The sequence below is a fragment of the Caretta caretta genome, chromosome 8, assembly GCF_965140235.1.
Source record: "Caretta caretta isolate rCarCar2 chromosome 8, rCarCar1.hap1, whole genome shotgun sequence".
Taxonomy (NCBI): Eukaryota; Metazoa; Chordata; order Testudines; family Cheloniidae; genus Caretta; species Caretta caretta.
This window is the reverse complement of record NC_134213.1, coordinates 63,873,551-63,890,023: the sequence shown is the minus strand read 5'-3', so window position 1 is coordinate 63,890,023 and position 16,473 is coordinate 63,873,551. Positions and strand designations below refer to the sequence as shown.

General features: G+C 38.0%; 1 protein-coding gene across 8 annotated transcripts in view; it reads left to right on the top strand.

Moving 5' to 3' along the window:
* KCNT2 (potassium sodium-activated channel subfamily T member 2) overlaps positions 1 to 16,473 on the top strand; it is a 296,063-nt gene that overhangs the window by 170,157 nt on the left and 109,433 nt on the right. For all 8 annotated transcript variants that reach the window (XM_048861563.2, XM_048861559.2, XM_048861560.2 and 5 more), the window contains exons 13-14: positions 3,813 to 3,876; positions 12,638 to 12,746. In XM_048861563.2, the coding sequence (XP_048717520.2) occupies positions 3,813 to 3,876; positions 12,638 to 12,746 (173 nt within the window). The remainder of the gene's footprint in view (positions 1 to 3,812; positions 3,877 to 12,637; positions 12,747 to 16,473) is intronic.

Sequence of the window (16,473 nt, the reverse complement as noted above, 5' to 3'; positions counted from 1 at the left end):
TCATGCTCAAATAAATTGGTTAGTCTCTAAGGTGCCACAAGTACTCCTTTTCTTTTCTCCCTCCCTAGTATTTATCCCTCTGATATATTTATAGAGAGCAATCATATCTTCCCTCAACCTTCTTTTGGTTAGGCTAAACAAGCCAAGCTCCTTGAGTCTCCTTTCATAAGACAGGTTTTCCATTCCTCGGATCATCCTAGTAGCCCTTCTCTGTACCTGTTTCAGTTTGAATTCATCCTTCTTAAACATGGGAGACCAGAACTGCACACAGCATTCCAGATGAGATCTCACCAGTGCCTTGTATAACGGTAGTGAAACCTCCTTATCTCTTCTGGAAATACCTCCCCTGATGCATCCCAAGACCGCATTAGCTTTTTTCACAGCCATATCACATTGGCGGCTCTGTGATCTACCAATACTCCAAGGTCCTTCTCCTCCTCCGTTACTTCTAATTGATGTGTCCCCAGCTTATAACTAAAATTATTGTTATTAATCCCTAAATGCATAACCTTACACTTCTCACTATTAAATTTCATCCTATTACTATTACTCCAGTTTACAAAGTCATCCAAATCTTCCTGTATGATATCCCGGTCTCTCTAAATTGGCAATATGTCCCACCTTTGTATCAAACTTTATTAGCACACACCCACTTTTTGTGCCTAAGTCAGTAATAAAAAGATTAAATAAGATTGGTCCCAAAACTGATCCCTGGGGAACTCCACTGGTAACCTCCCTCCAGCCTGACAGTTCACCTTTCACTATGACATGCTGTAGTCTCCCTGTTAACCAATTCCTTATCCACCTTTCAATTTTCATATTGATCCCCATTTTTTCCAATTTAACTAATAATTCCCCATGTGGCATGGTATCAAACGCCTTACTGAAATCTAGGTAAATTAGATCCACTGCATTTCCTTTGTCTAAAAAATCTGTTACTTTCTCAAGGAAGGAGATCAGGTTGGTTTGGCAGATCTACCTTTTGTAAAACCATGTTGTATTTTGTCCCATTTACCATTGACCTCAATGTCCTTAACTACTTTCTCCTCCAATTTTTTTTCTAAGACCTTGCATACTACAGATGTCAAACTAACAGGCCTGTAGTTACCCGGATCACTTTTTTTTCCTTTCTTAAAAATAGGAACTATGTTAGCAATTCTCCAGTCATACAGTACAACCCCTGAGTTTACAGATTCATTAAAAATTCTTGCTAATGGGCTTGCAATTTCATGTGCCAATTCCTTTAATATTCTTGGATGAAGATTATCTGGGCCACCCAATTTAGTCCCATTAAGCTGTTCGAGTTTCGCCTCTACCTGAGACATGGTAATATCTACCTCCATATCCTCATTCCCATTTGTCATGCTGCCATTGTCCCTAAGATCCTCATTAGCCTTATTAAAGACTGAGGCAAAGTATTTGTTTAGATATTGGGCTATGCCTAGATTATCCTTGACTTCTTTCTTTGTTTTCTTCTTATTTATATGGCTATAGAACCTTTCACTATTGGTTTTAATTCCCTTTGCAAGGTCCAACTCTACTTGGCTTTTAGCCTCTCTCACTTTATCCCTACATGTTCTGACCTTAATAAGGTAGCTTTCCTCGCTGATCCCTCCCATCTTCCACTCCCTGTATGCTTTCTGTTTTTTCTTAATCACCTCTCTGAGATGCTTGCTCGTCCAGCTTGGTCTACAACTCCTGCCTATGAGTTTTTTCCCCTTTCTTGGGATGCAGGCTTCCGATAGCTTCTGCAGCTTTGACTTAAAGTAATCCCAGGCCTCTTCTGCCTTTAGATCCATAACTTCTTCAGTTCAATCCACTTCCCTAACTAATTTCCTTAATTTTTGAAAGTCAGCCCTTTTGAAATCAAAAACCCTAGTTGCAGATTTATTTTTGTTAATCCTTCCGTTCAGTTTGAACTGAATTAGCTCATGATCACTTGAGCCAAGATTGTCCCCTACAACCATTTCTTCTATGAGGTCCTCACTACTCACCAAAACCAAATCTAAAATGGCATCCCCTCTTGTCGGTTCAGCAACTACTTGATGAAGGAATCCATCAGCTATCACATCTAGGAAAATCTGAGCCCTATTATTATTACTAGCACTAGTCCTCCAGTCTATATCTGGGAAGTTAAAGTCTCCCATGATTACGCAGGTTTCCGAGTAGTAGCCATGTTAGTCTGTATCCTCAAAAAGAAAAGGAGGACTTGTGGCACCTTAGAGACTAACAAATCATGCAGTTTCCATTAGTATTTACTTCATTAAAAACATTAGAGGGCTCTATCCATGTCCAAATTAGATCCCGGTGGTCTATAGCACACCCCAAGCACTATCCCAGGGGAGGCTCTAGTAGTTTTCTTCCCTAGTGTAATTTTGCCCAGACGGACTCTGTCTTATCCATTTCATCGCTTCTCATTTCTTTACATTCTACCTCATCATTGATATACAATGCTACTCCACCACCTTTACCTTTATTTCTGTCTCTCCTAAACAGCACATACCCTTCAATACCCGTAGTCCAGTCATGACTACTATTCCACCATGTTTCTGTTATCCCTACAATATCTGGTTTCACTTCCTGCACCACTAGCTCTAGTTCCTCCATTTTGTTACCGAGGCTCCTCGCATTAGTGTACAAACATCTTAATTTTTGCTGTTTGGCCTCACTCACATTCTGTACCTGATTAGGGATGGTCATTCTACAGCCAGTATAACCTATTAGACTGGTATGCACATTTCCCTTCCTCCTTATATCCATTCTCCTACCCACGGCTGTATCCTTTCTTACTTCGTTTTCTTCCCTCTCAATGCTAAAATCCGGCGTGGAGATTATCTGAACATCTCCCAACCATCTCCCCCAAATTCCTAGTTTAAAGCTCTCTTAATCAGTTGTGCCAGCCTCCATCTTAGAAGTCTATTTCCTTCCCTACTCAGATGAAGTCCATCCCGAGAGAACTGTCGTCTGTCCATGAATGCCTCCCAGTGGCCATACATCCCAAAGCCCTCCTTATAGCACCACTGCCTAAGCCATCTGTTGATAGTCATAATCTTGTCACACCTTTGTTGCCCTTCTCTAGGAACAGGCAGAATCCCACTGAAGATCACCTGAGCCTCAATTTTCTTAAGCATCTTCCCCAGCCTAGCATAGTCTCCCTTAATACTTTCCAGCGAGAATCTAGCTGTATCATTTGTTCCCACATGAAGGATAATTAGAGGATTCTTTCCCGCTCCCTTTAGGATCCTTTTCAACCTCAGATCTACATCCCGTATCTTAGCACCTGGAAAACAGCATACCCTTCTATTCTCTGGATCAGCTCTGGTTACAGGCCTGTCTGTTCTTCTCAGTAAAGAGTCCCCGATCACATAGGTTGGTTAAAGGGACATGAATTATTGTACTCTTAGAGTGAATACATTGGTTCCACATATCACCTTTTGTACTCATGATACCCCAAGGCATTTTACAAAGTACTGAGTTTAGGCCGAATACTTCAGCTTTTGCTGAGGCACAACTCCTCTTGGTATTAGTAAAAGGTGTACCACAAGACCAGAGCCATAGTTACTGAGAACGACTATGTGGCGAAACTCAGAAACAGCTGACATTCAGAAAATACATGAAAATAGCTGACTTAAAACTTTGGTTCAATATACTTCTAGGCATAAAGCTATCATTAACTGTTAGAAATACAAGTTCATAACAAGAATTTATGCTGTAAGAATTGTGCACACTTGGATTGCTGTCACAGATGACATGGTGGCTTAAATAGAAATATATAACATTTGATAGTTTTTGCTTTCTCCATTTGCTTTTAGGATGGATGATGCTGAGGCCTGTTTCATTCTGAGTAGCCGGTGCGAAGTGGACAGGCCAGCAGCGGTAAGTTCTTTAGAAATTCTTCTAAAAATCACGTGTATGCTGTTCACACTGTTATTACTATTATGAGCTCTGTGCAGAAGTATGCGTCCACCCTTTTGGATCTGACAGAAAGATGCGGGGGACAGGGGGATGAGGGGCGCGCTTATTCTCGTAGGACCTTATTCTTTGTAAACTACTATTTGTATTATCATAGCAGACTGGAGCTCCAGTTAGGGAGCAGGACCTCGTTGTAATAGGTGTTGCACAAACATGAAACAAAAAGAATCCCCTGCCCCAAAGAGATTAGAGTCTAAGAAAACTAAGGATAAATGTTATAACTGTCCAATTTACACATACATCTTAGACATAAATGGTGAAATCCTGGCCACTTTAAAGTCAATTGCAATAGATTTCAATGGAGACAGGATTGCACTTGTTTATAACACAGAATTTAATAGTACATCTCACATACAATTTTTTGTAAATTACTGCTTCCTTAGTAAGAAAAGTTGTACAAACAAGAGGTAAGGTCAGATTTATACAAGAAAATTAGAGAGATTTAAAATCTTGGTATGTAAACATAAAACTCATTTTTCATTCAGTGCAAAATATATTGTTGTGATTTTTTTATTTTGTGTCAGAGGGTTAATATAAAGTACAAAAATATGAAATATACTGATTCTTTATAATTATATAGGCAAAAAAATCAGTAAATATTCACAGGAGTAGCTTCTAGTCATGCAGAACATCTTATTGAAGTCAATGGGACTATTTGCAATGTTTGGGCTAGAAACACAATTCTAAGAGTTATATTAATCCAGTTAGGAAACAGACATATGGTGTTACTTATGCTTCCACTCAAAAATCAGGTGCCCACTGTGAACTGCTTCCAAACAGCTACAGACTAAGAATTATGTATAGAAATTATGTGATTAATTTTTAATAACTATTGAATTTGACAAAAAGTGGTCAATTCACAAATAAGAGAGGCTGGATTCTTTGAATAAATCATTCATTATTATTTGTCTGGTAACAACTGTTAATAATGGGAAGTACACATCCATAAAGGGAGACCACTGATAATTTAAACAGATCCAGATTCGCACAAATCTTTTGATAAAATTAAAAACATTTCCATAAGAGCTAGAGTGCACTGGAGTAGCGTTCTGCCCTGTTGCTTTGAAAGACCCACTGGAAAACTCCACTAATAGAAGTAAGTTTTATGATCACATCTTACTTACTTCCCCCACACCTCCATCCCAAAGTACAATACAGTTAGTAGTCTTTGCTCAAGAGGGTCACAGGCTTCCCGCCACACACACACCTCCATCTCAAATTACAATACAGTTAGTAATTTTTGCTCAAAAGGGTCTCAGGCTGCAGAGGATGGTTCCCTTAGGTTTAAGCATTTGTGGAGTTAAATTAGGAATCTTACATATTACCAGAGGAAATCAAGACAGTTTTTGTAATTTGCTAGTGCACATGGTTATAATTTTCAGTAATTTCAATTAAACTTATATCTTCCCCACCTTTTTTTTTTAAAATCCTTTTTATATAGAGATGTATAAACAAAGAAACGTGCCTAGAGATGTAAAATCTAAGAATTTTAGCTGGACTTGACCCAGACTGTAATATTGTATAATCTACTTCTCAGGCTACTGATCTCATTCTAGGCAATAAAAAGTGGTGCTTAATTTTCCATCCTTCATGTTTAACACAGAAAATGTGAAGGTTCTGCATAAAGCTATACAGTATATTTGATAAATAAATAAGTCTATAATCCAATCATCATAACCATTATCTCAGCCTTCCAATCCCAGTTACTCCCCACCTTAAACATGCCTCTTTTCAGGCAGTGTTATCAGGGACAGAGCAGCAGCACCAGAGAAGGCAGGACAACGGAACCAATAAAGCTGTAGGTCAGAAGAAGAAAAGATGATCCCCTAGAGTGGAATATATGCTCCCTTAGCTGCAGATTTTAGTGGGCCAATTGTTCATTTGTATTAAGACACCTTAGACGGTGTTTGAATATGCCACAAAAGTTATGTTAATTCAAAGCAAATCAAAGGGTCAGACTCTCAGCTGGTGTAAATGGGCATGACTGAATTGACATCAGTGATAATGTGAGCATCTGGACCTAGGTGCCTACCAAGACATTCCCAAAACTGATATCATCATCTAACATTTGATACCTACCTCCAAAAAGGGCCTTGATAATAAGTTACAAAATCCTGAGAATACTGCAGCAAAATGTACTGGAAGGACAATTAAATAGCATGCTTCAAGGAGAGCAGGCTTTCAGAATTTGCCATGCTGCAGTGACTGAGGTATTGTGGCATCTCCTGTTCTAAGTACAGGAAGAGGCTATCGTTACTACAAGTACTCGGGTAAATTCATACTTGTTGAATTGTTAATGGTTCCCTCTACTGATAGCAATCCAAAACATACTAGTAACCAAAACAACCTAAATTATTTAACCACCTGATCCAGAATAATAACTCTGCAAATAGAGGGTTTGATTCACCACTGCTTGTGCAGGAGATTGCAACTTGCACCTTTCTGCAATGGTAGGGGCAGCTACACTCAGGAGAGATTCACCTTGATGAAGGAAAAGCAGTTTTGGTGTTATCTTCCTCAAAGTTTCTACCAGGAAAGGACAGCTTTAAAGGATATTCAGAACTCCAAAGGAGGCTGTTTAGGGGAACATGCTGAATCAACACATCTACTGGACATCTAGTCCTTCATCCATCCCAGCCAGCATTGGCCACTTTGGGGCTGCAGAGGCATGTTGGAGTGTTGGAACCCCTCCAAGCAGACTTTCTGCCACCGGGGACACTGTGCCCTGGGAAACATCAGTGCAACTGGTAACTTGTGAGGCTGAGTTCAACTAATCCAGCCTCACAAATGTTATTTGACATAGGTAAGAAAAGTTATTCTTAATTGTTTCGGACGAGGAGACAATGAAGTAAAGCAACATGCTGAAGGCCCCAGAACAAGTTAGTGTCAGGGCTGCCCTACTACAGTCTCCATTTTGTGCTTACAGCACTAGCTATGCCACTTCCAGAAGAGATAGCTGACAACACTGATTTACAAATATATTCAGAGCACCCAGCATTCAAAAATACAAATACTATTGAAGAAATGTTCCTGTTACCTTTTGCTATCTATGATCTGAATGCCTTGTTGGAATGTGGGCTGGGCCACTGCTAACATGGTGGCTAATGGCCATTGTAGTGTCTCCCTTCACATTGAGCACTGACAAAGGGGCATCAATTGTGCTTTCCTGTCCTGTTACCTTGAATTTTTTACATATTACTATAAAGACTTTTTTTCCCTATAACCAGTGCCTAAGGGGAAGGGCCTTGTCGTGGCGGCACTGCTTATACCAACGCTTCCCCATTTTGGTGGTAGAGTACTCACTATGTGTATTGCTTAGTCCTACACTCAGATCGTTCTTCCGTAGAATTGCCCTGCTCTTGAGTTCAATTCCTGCCCTTAATCTGGGCTGTCCTACTCAGTAACTATGACTCTCTCCCAACAGGAGTCTTGCCTTTATTCTTCCCACTCCATCAGAAAGAGTTTTCTTGACCAATGCTCACTTATTGAGGGCAACATTTTTCTTCCATCGTAGACTGTGGGCCTGATTCTATACTGACCTGCAACTTTTGTAGATGTTTGTGACTGTGCAAATTGTCACCACCATTCTGATTTGGCAGCAGTTTTGCATGGGTGTAAATGTCTATATGAAGGGCATGGCCCGTAAAGTCTATCTCCCTTTTCTCCTCAAAAACACTAAGATTATTTTTTCCACTCCTAATCCCTCCAGGCACACTTTTTTGCCCTTCCTACCTTTATGGAAACCAGACCAACATTGGTTGGAGGATGGACAAGAGGGAGGGTGAGGGATAAATCATGCAGAAGGGGATATGAGAACAGAAATTAGGCAGCTGAGTATCAGCTATCAGAATGGAATTTAAAGCTCAAAAAAGGATATATTTTATGGTTGAATTTGAGAAAGCTTCAATTTACCAAAGCCAGTTCCCTGTTGCATCACCATGAAGTTCAATGTTTAAGAATGGCTACGATGCTTATAGCTTGCTACTGAGCCAAAAGGGTTTGGTTTCAGAGTGCACCCTGACATCTTATATCCAAAGCTGATTTTAAACTGCAACACTTGAGTGGGGCGCTGGACTGGTAGAAGTGCCATTGCTTAGCTACTTTTTTATGCCTCTAATTTCCACTGCACAATAGTCACAAGGGCATGCAAATATTTTAAGCGCACAATCAAACTGGGTATCGCTACAAAACTTAAGTGTCCCTTATGTATGAAATAGTATTTTCATGTCCAAGCATCTATTTTGCTGTTTTCAGGGCCTTCTGTGACCATGGCAGTGGGTTAGAGCATCATTTCATTAATGAGACAAAACAGTAAGAACGCAGATGGCATGGAAAGTCACCTACTATAGGTAAAGGAATTAACTGAGCCTGCCAAAATACACATCAAAACTCAGAACAAAGTGGTTCCTCTCCCCTCAACCCAAAGCTCCTGTCGGCTCTGACTAGTCAGTGATTCTGCTCATTTGTTATGACTGCTGTTGGCTGGCAAGAGGCTGCCATTGCCTGCCACTTCAATAGGTCCATGGATTGCAGACTCAGGATTTATGTTGGGCCTGATCCATGGACTATCACTAGAGTTTAGCAGGACAGCAGCAAGACAACAGGTGACTTCAATGGGGCCACTAGCCACTTTCCTTATTCCCTATCAGAAGTGGGAGCTTCCTGTAGTGCGGGCAGGCATTTGTCAACTTTCCACACCCCCTATTAGCCATCTTATCTGTTGTCTGGTAAGGGATGCTATTTGTTTAGGCCAAGAAGTGACATGGCGAAGAGCACCTTTTGGAGTCTAACTCTTTTCCCTGTGGCAGCAGCTTCTTGTGCAGACCCCTCTGTGGTAATCACTGAATGGACTCTTCAGGTTTCCTACAGTCACTGAATTATTATATGAACACTTAACTCATTATATTAGATACCATGACTATGAAAGATGACATATAAAAACAAACTTTATTCTAAACAATTTTGTTCTGAACTACTGTAAAAATTGATCTTTTTATTATTTATTTTTTAAATTGTACAAATCTCTTTACAGTCAAGTATTAGTACAAAACTATGTGGCTGTACAAAGCATTTAGAAGTTCACAGATGAGATTGCAGGAGTCCAGGTTGGTGTAATTTACACCTTCTTTTAACTCCCTCAGCAGGTATGTTAAACCACCTTAGATTTACACCCACTACCCAGACAGTATCTCCTTACACAACACTTCTGACTTTGATATACTGTGTATTAGTAGGTGTCACTCATTTATTAAAAAATAGACGTGCAGCAAATGCAGTAACAGGAAGGTTTAAAAGGCAATAACAAGAAGGTTTAAAGATGTGTTAGTTAAAGCAGGCTTCTTGGGATGTAAACATTCTTGGGGCATATGTTACTCTAGCTTAGCCCGCTTTAGACTCTGCCCAAGTTGCATTTGGAAGTTTCCCCACACTGGTAACAATTTGAATGACACAAATCATGTGGGTAACAAGAGCAATGTGACAGTGAGTGCCATGAGAGCAGGTTGAGTGAATAATGCATTTGCACAGAGGTGATCTTGTAATGAATACTTGAATGTATTGCACAAGTAAAGTTTATAAATATTTTTCAAGGTGAACCTCTGTACTGTCAGGATCACAAAGAGAATATTAAAAAAGGAGCTACAGCATGTAGTGGTATAACAAGTGTGGCAACATATGTTCTGCAAATGTTAAAATTGAAATGGATTTTAACTTCTAAAGGTTTGCCTCTTTTCTTTATATGAATAATCTATCAGTGTTTTACATTTAGGACAATGTGGTTTTTATTTAAAATGTCTGTCTTTAATAAAAAAAATTCTTGTTCTCTACAAAAATACTCCGCTCACTATAGCTCCTGACAGCTTTAAGCTACTGAGAGGAAATAATACTAAAACAAAGGAAATAAAAAAAAATGCAAAGAAAATATTTGGAATAATCTTTGGAAGAAATATATATATGATTACTGCGTATAACAAAAGTTAACATTGGCTGGTATACTTTCCATCTATCATGGGAAATTTTACCTAACTCATGAGAGTAACACTGATGCATTAGAACTGGAATACTTTTTGTAATAAATCTAATCTACATCATTTATTTAATTATATTAAACATGGGCAAGGAAAATAATTTGCGTCTACTGTATCAGTAGCAGTTTAAAATTCATTTAGGCAAAGCCTCATCCCTACACACAACCTAAGTAAACAAGCTGTGTGTATATTGCCGTTCAAGAGGTGTGGAAAAAGAAATCCTCCTATCAAAGAGGCAATGACTGAAGGCTGCATTATCCCTTGCAACTGTTGTTCTATCCCTCTACAATTATTAGGTAGGGGATCTGCAGCTACATGAATTTTCCAGCCCTGGCCAATCTCTACCTCCAAACCTCTCACGCATGCTGGGGTATGAAATAGTATTTTCATGTCCAAGCATCTATTTTGCTGTTTTCAGGGCCTTCTGTGACCGTGGCAGTGGGTTAGAGCATCATTTCATTAATGAGACAAAACAGTAAGAACGCAGATGGCATGGAAAGTCACCTACTATAGGTAAAGGAATTAACTGAGCCTGCTAGATGTCTTTGCAAACTAAAAGGAATGCTTACAGCATAGTGCTTAGTGCATAGTGCTGAGGTGGGACTTCCGTGACCACATTAAAGCTAGACATTTAAAGGGAGCTCCACATGAAGTTTCTTGAAGCTCAGTCTTCCTTACATCTTACTGAGAGTTAACCCAACACAAACACAATTTTTGAACAAATCTGCTTTACCTCCCTGAAAATATCTGTTATGTCATTCTAGTACTTCACAGAAAGAATATGTGGTACGGCCTCAATTGACATTACAGTGGAGTGGTCTGAAGATATCAATTACACACTATTTCAGGCAGAGATTTTCCCTTATGATCTAGTCTGGAAGCTTATCTTACTGATGACGCTGCAAACGTAATGAATCATTCTTTTCATTCCCTCTTGACTAGGCATGGCCACAGAATTGGTTCCTGTTCTCTGCTCTCAGTTATTATTTTTTTCTGAAATGAATGAAAATTGATATGTTCCTCTAAGGCTAAATTGAATTTAACAATATTTCATGAAATTGAATATATTAATCTATATACTTATTTCATGATGTTCAATAATGAAAGAGTTCTTGCTGAAAGCACCTCATTCTTAAAGTATGGAAAATACAATAGATGTCTTGGAAATATACTGGTATTGGTCTATAATTAAACTCTACCATTATATCTGCACATTTTTATAGTTTCTCAAAAAAGTGACAAATGAGGTCTGTGGTGGCTCAAAAACCTTGGGATTTAAAGGGTTAACTCCATATCTTTTAATCTCATTCAAATGCTGGGACTCAATAAAATGCTATGATTTCACAAACAGGAGTATTATGATATGCTTGATCATTCAGTTAGCATGTGAAAATCATTTAACTTAACTGTGTTGCTAAAACAGGGTTGTTTCACACAAACCAAACCAAAACCCCAACCCTCTTCTTCCACACACACACACACACATTTCTTAGCTTTCTGTGATGTGGAACTGACAGGACACTGTGTTTCAATACGTGCATCTTTGATAAAAATGAGTTAAATTTGAAGTTTTTTCAGAGATTACTGGAAACAGACCCCCCAATAAGAAATAGAATGTCATTATTTCCTGGGTAATTGGGGATTTTTACCTTTGGATATATTTTCCTAAATTGTAAGAAGCAACATTAAGCTTGAGTGTGCTGTGAAAGGAATAATCTACATATTTCCAGGTTAAATCAAAAATGCAAACTTACCATCAAGTGCTACTAGGGTCTCTGGATGTATTTAAAATTTAGGGCTTCATATTAAATAACTTTTTTTAATCATTAGTATCATCATGTTCCTTACAATGGCATTTATTTGTATAGACTTCTCCTTTGAGCTAAATATGATGGAGTAAGAAAAGTGAAGGACACAGATATAAAACAACAAAGAACAATATTACTCAAGTACAAGTAGCTAGTCAACAATTTGTGGTTGCAAGGGAGAAATTGTGTAAGTGACCGCAGACTATCTTGCTTTGCAGGTGCAAGAGGAAGGAGAATATGGTGGAGTAAGACTGCTTCCTGCTTCCCTTTCCACTCTGCACAAGCAACATAGAATAGCTTCTATAGGGCTTGGTTAAGGGGGGGGGGGAAACTTGGAATGGAGACAGCATGTCCTCTCCCATGCCCTTCAAAACTTCAATCCACAGGCAGAGGCTCAGCTCTGTATAAGGAAACAGATGAGCATGGACTTTTACTTATATTATAAAGGACCATTAGCATTTAGCATAAATGTGGACTTTTTAAAAAAAAAATCCATGTTTATAGTGATCTATTTATTTTTCCTGTGCTGTCATCTCCATTAATGGCTTTTTTCCAGATGCTACAATGATGGGGGCCATATAAATGATTACATAGATTAGATTTCGTACAAATCTAAATGGCAACCTGGCAGTGTACATGACCCCATACGGTATAGAACTACAAAATATATAAATGTATACAATCAGCTAGTGTGTTATGATTTTAAAGTGACCTTTCTGAAACGTAGTCATCAGATTGGTCAGCAGCTAGGAGGGCATTTTTACGTTTGATTTAACAAAAGGATTACTTGAATTCCATTGTCATCACATTGTATTTCCTATTTTATTCTAGGATCATCAAACCATTTTAAGAGCCTGGGCAGTTAAAGACTTTGCCCCAAAATGTCCGTTATATGTTCAAATATTAAAACCCGAAAATAAATTCCACATCAAGTTTGCAGGTAAGCTTCAAATTTCAGTGATTTTTTTAAAAAAAAAGTCTGTCCGTATTCTCTGGAAGGTTGTTTTGTCTGTAAACATTGTACAACATTGTACACCTTGCTCCTACCCAAAGTCATCCCAAACAGAAATATACCCCTCGCTGCCATGCATGGAGATGTAGCCCTGGGCTCAATGTCACATACTGGACTGGTAACACTGAAGCTGTTAGGAGCGTTGGTCTATACGCTCTCCATGTGTCAAGAAAACACGTGAAACAAAGCCTCAGGCTCAGAAACATAACAGAAGAATATTGGTTACACTTTATTAAGGCTCTATTCATAAATATTTCATAAAAAAGTAATAAATGATTAAAAGATGTTTTTAATAAATGGTTAGTCTATTGTAAGATTCCTTAGAGCCATGGCTCCTAAACATTTATAACACCTTCTAGAGATGTACTTATAAAAAGGGCTGGTTGGAAAAAAGTTTCCCAGAAAGTTTTTAGACTGCAAAACAATTGGATATTCCCATGGGATTTTTCTAAATAGAAGTGTAATTTCATTTACTTTGAAAATAATATGCTGAAATTAAATTGTTTCAAAATGTTGAAATGAAGGAATTTGTTTTATTCTGAAATGATTCTAAAAAAAATTCATTTTGAATTTTCCATTCAGAAAATGGAAAAATTCTATCAAAATTGACAGTGAGAACAAAACCCAATGTGGCATAATTATAGTGTTCTGTACTGATAGAACATCTTATCTTTCAGATGATGTTGAACCTCACATTTCTAAAAAAGTCTCTTTGGGCAAACTGAGAAATGCCATTAATGGCCCCGGAAGAGAGTCCTGTTGGAGCTTCTTTGGCCAGAAACATTGTAGATGAGACGTGGGAGCTCATAAATTCATATTTATTTAAAAATGAAGGGAGAGAGGATTGACAAGATCCTCCAGATTCCACCATGTAAATGGAAGCCTATCTAGGTGAAAAATTGAAGTGGTAGACTGACAATGGCAGGGAGATGCTTCATGTTTCTCAGTTAGATCGTTGATAAAATAAGTGATATCTATTCAAAAGGATGTAATGGCATGAAGACAAGGAAAGGACTGTAAGTGACCTATTTAGAACAATATCTTGGACCCACATTAAACGTAAAATGCATCCAGGTGCATATTAATATGCTGCCTATAGTGTCCTACTATTAACCTGAAGCATTAATAAAAACACCATGAGAAAACTAGGGTACTGCTCTTGTTCCGAGTGACAGACAGAAAAATGCTATTTTTTCCAATTCATATATGTACTTCCTATAGTCTTCACAACTTTCACTCTGATGAATGCATCTTACCCAACTTCATGTGAATTTTGTCCCATTTAATTGCTTTAAGGAAATACCAGTTCCTTAAGAGTGTGTGTGTGTGTGTGTGTGTGTGTGTGTATATATATATATATATAGAACAAACAGAGGAATATATAAATATATATGCGCATTGTAAACTGCTTCTCTAGCCGTATATATAGACACCTTTATCATGTTGACAGTTCCCTTATGGTGCAGGAAAAACATTTGCCTATGTTGCAAAACTTTGTGTGTAAATATTTCGTTTTTCTCAAGCAAAGATAAAGCTCCCCCTTCCCTCTCCATGGTGACATGAAAGTTCAATTTCCTTTAAGAAAATATCAGTATTTTGAGATCTGAAAAGACTACTGTTTTGTGAAAAATGCACAAAAGCGCTATTGGAGAAAATTATTCGATTTCATCATTCTAGAAATCTGATGAAAAAGCAAATTGCATCAAATACAGAACTCTAGATGCAGAAAAAAAAAACAATAAAAACAATTTAAGGGCACTAGTTAAAGTTCTGTTTAAAAAAAATGGTCCTGAATTTTGCTCTATACTGGAAAGAAGGGAAAGTCATAAACAACACTCCAAGACTATAAAAATGTAAGATTAAGCTATAACTATGAGACTATAACACGGGTAATAAGGATTACTCACGATGACAAGAAAATAATGGGATTATCATCTATTCTTTTTTTTTAATTGTGACTTCAATTGTGTACCTTGTTTCTGATGGTATTTCCTCTAGGGTACTTCTACTTTTCTATATGAGCTGTGTACATAGCAACTTATGACTCATGACCCAAAAGGGTGAGCTTTCTGAACAGATACACTTCAGAGACTCCACAACTCCTATTTAGGCTAAACCCCAAACTGATCATTTGGACCATACAATTATCTCAGAACCCAACTGCCTGTTGTTCTGCCAATGTCTGAATTCAGACTGACATGCAATAAGTTATTTTTTGTAGGCCCTACATGGGGCAGAAGGAGACAATCGTTTCTGAACCACTTAAGCCTATCTCTAATATTTACCATACAGAAAGCAATGCTATATGATTTTAAATTTATGCAGTGCCTTTTATCTCAGGAACATTTATGAATTATGCACAGGGATCACTTTATCCATTGACAACACATGCTCATCTCTTGTGTGAAACACAGCAACTCTAATTCCACATAGCCACATTGCACAAAAGTTTAGAAATACAAAATACAGTGTCATTTTACAAGGAGAATTTAAGCTCAATAGTGTAATCACAACATAATTATTATATTACTTTGAATGTGGCCAGGTCACCAGCCTGACATCACCACCCACCACCATGGGATCATTATTTAGAACGAACGGTCAGACCTTGGCCTTATGTCTCATTCCAATGACAACTCCATATACCTTAGTGGCCTCTAATCCAGACCAACCCTGCTTAGCTCTGAGAGATGTGGGGAGAGCCATAGGCAGTTCTAGAGAACTTCCTCAGAAAAAAATATCCATCTGAATATATTCAACTTTTTTTCCTACACACTTTTCTAACCTTGATACAGAACAGTTCCAATATTACCTCATTGCAAAAACCTTCTTTCAAATTTGATCTGGCCTGGTATTGTACCATATTTCTTCCTTTAAACGATGACTCCTTTCTTTTGGAAGTTTCCTGAACCAATATTATGCATTTTTGCTGTGCCAGAAATCTTCAGTAACAATTTTACGTATGAGCACAGAATACATAAGTTACGTAAATCAGTTTCTGACCTTTAGAAAAGAAAACAAAGTACTGTATAAAATACTTCAAACCGAGGATTAGTTATTGCTTCAACTGCTTTGCTAACTCCAAAAATACTGAAAACTCACTCTCCATTATTGCTTAGATGATTAATTATTGATGGTAAAAGAAGTAGAATACTTCTCCATATTTTGGCTGTGACACTTCAAAGAAGACCTGTCCAGTATAAGGGTCTGCTCAGGCATATGAATTTGTAGGATCAGAGCCCAATACTTACAATGAATCTAACAGCTGCACATGTAACATTAGAGTTATTAACATCCATGGGCAGGCAAAATATGTAGATGCAGCTACTGAAAGGTTTTCTATTTCATTGCTCTTGACCCTTTTTGTATCCTCTCCTGAAATACTGTTTGTTAATTTCCCAAGTGAACCTCTTCCCCTCCTACAGCAATAATAAACTAGAAAATCCATTTATCTTTCTCCCTCAGACATAGACTGTGATATATCAGGCCACTACCTTTAATGCACCCAACTGATCCTTCATTTAAGTTCAAATCTGAAAAGAAAGTGAGATGTATCCATGACAGAAAAGCATCAATATCTGTGGCTCAGGGGTGCAGTAAATTGAACATTTCTGCTTTTGTGTTTATCTTGCATCCACTTTTTAGTAGTACATGA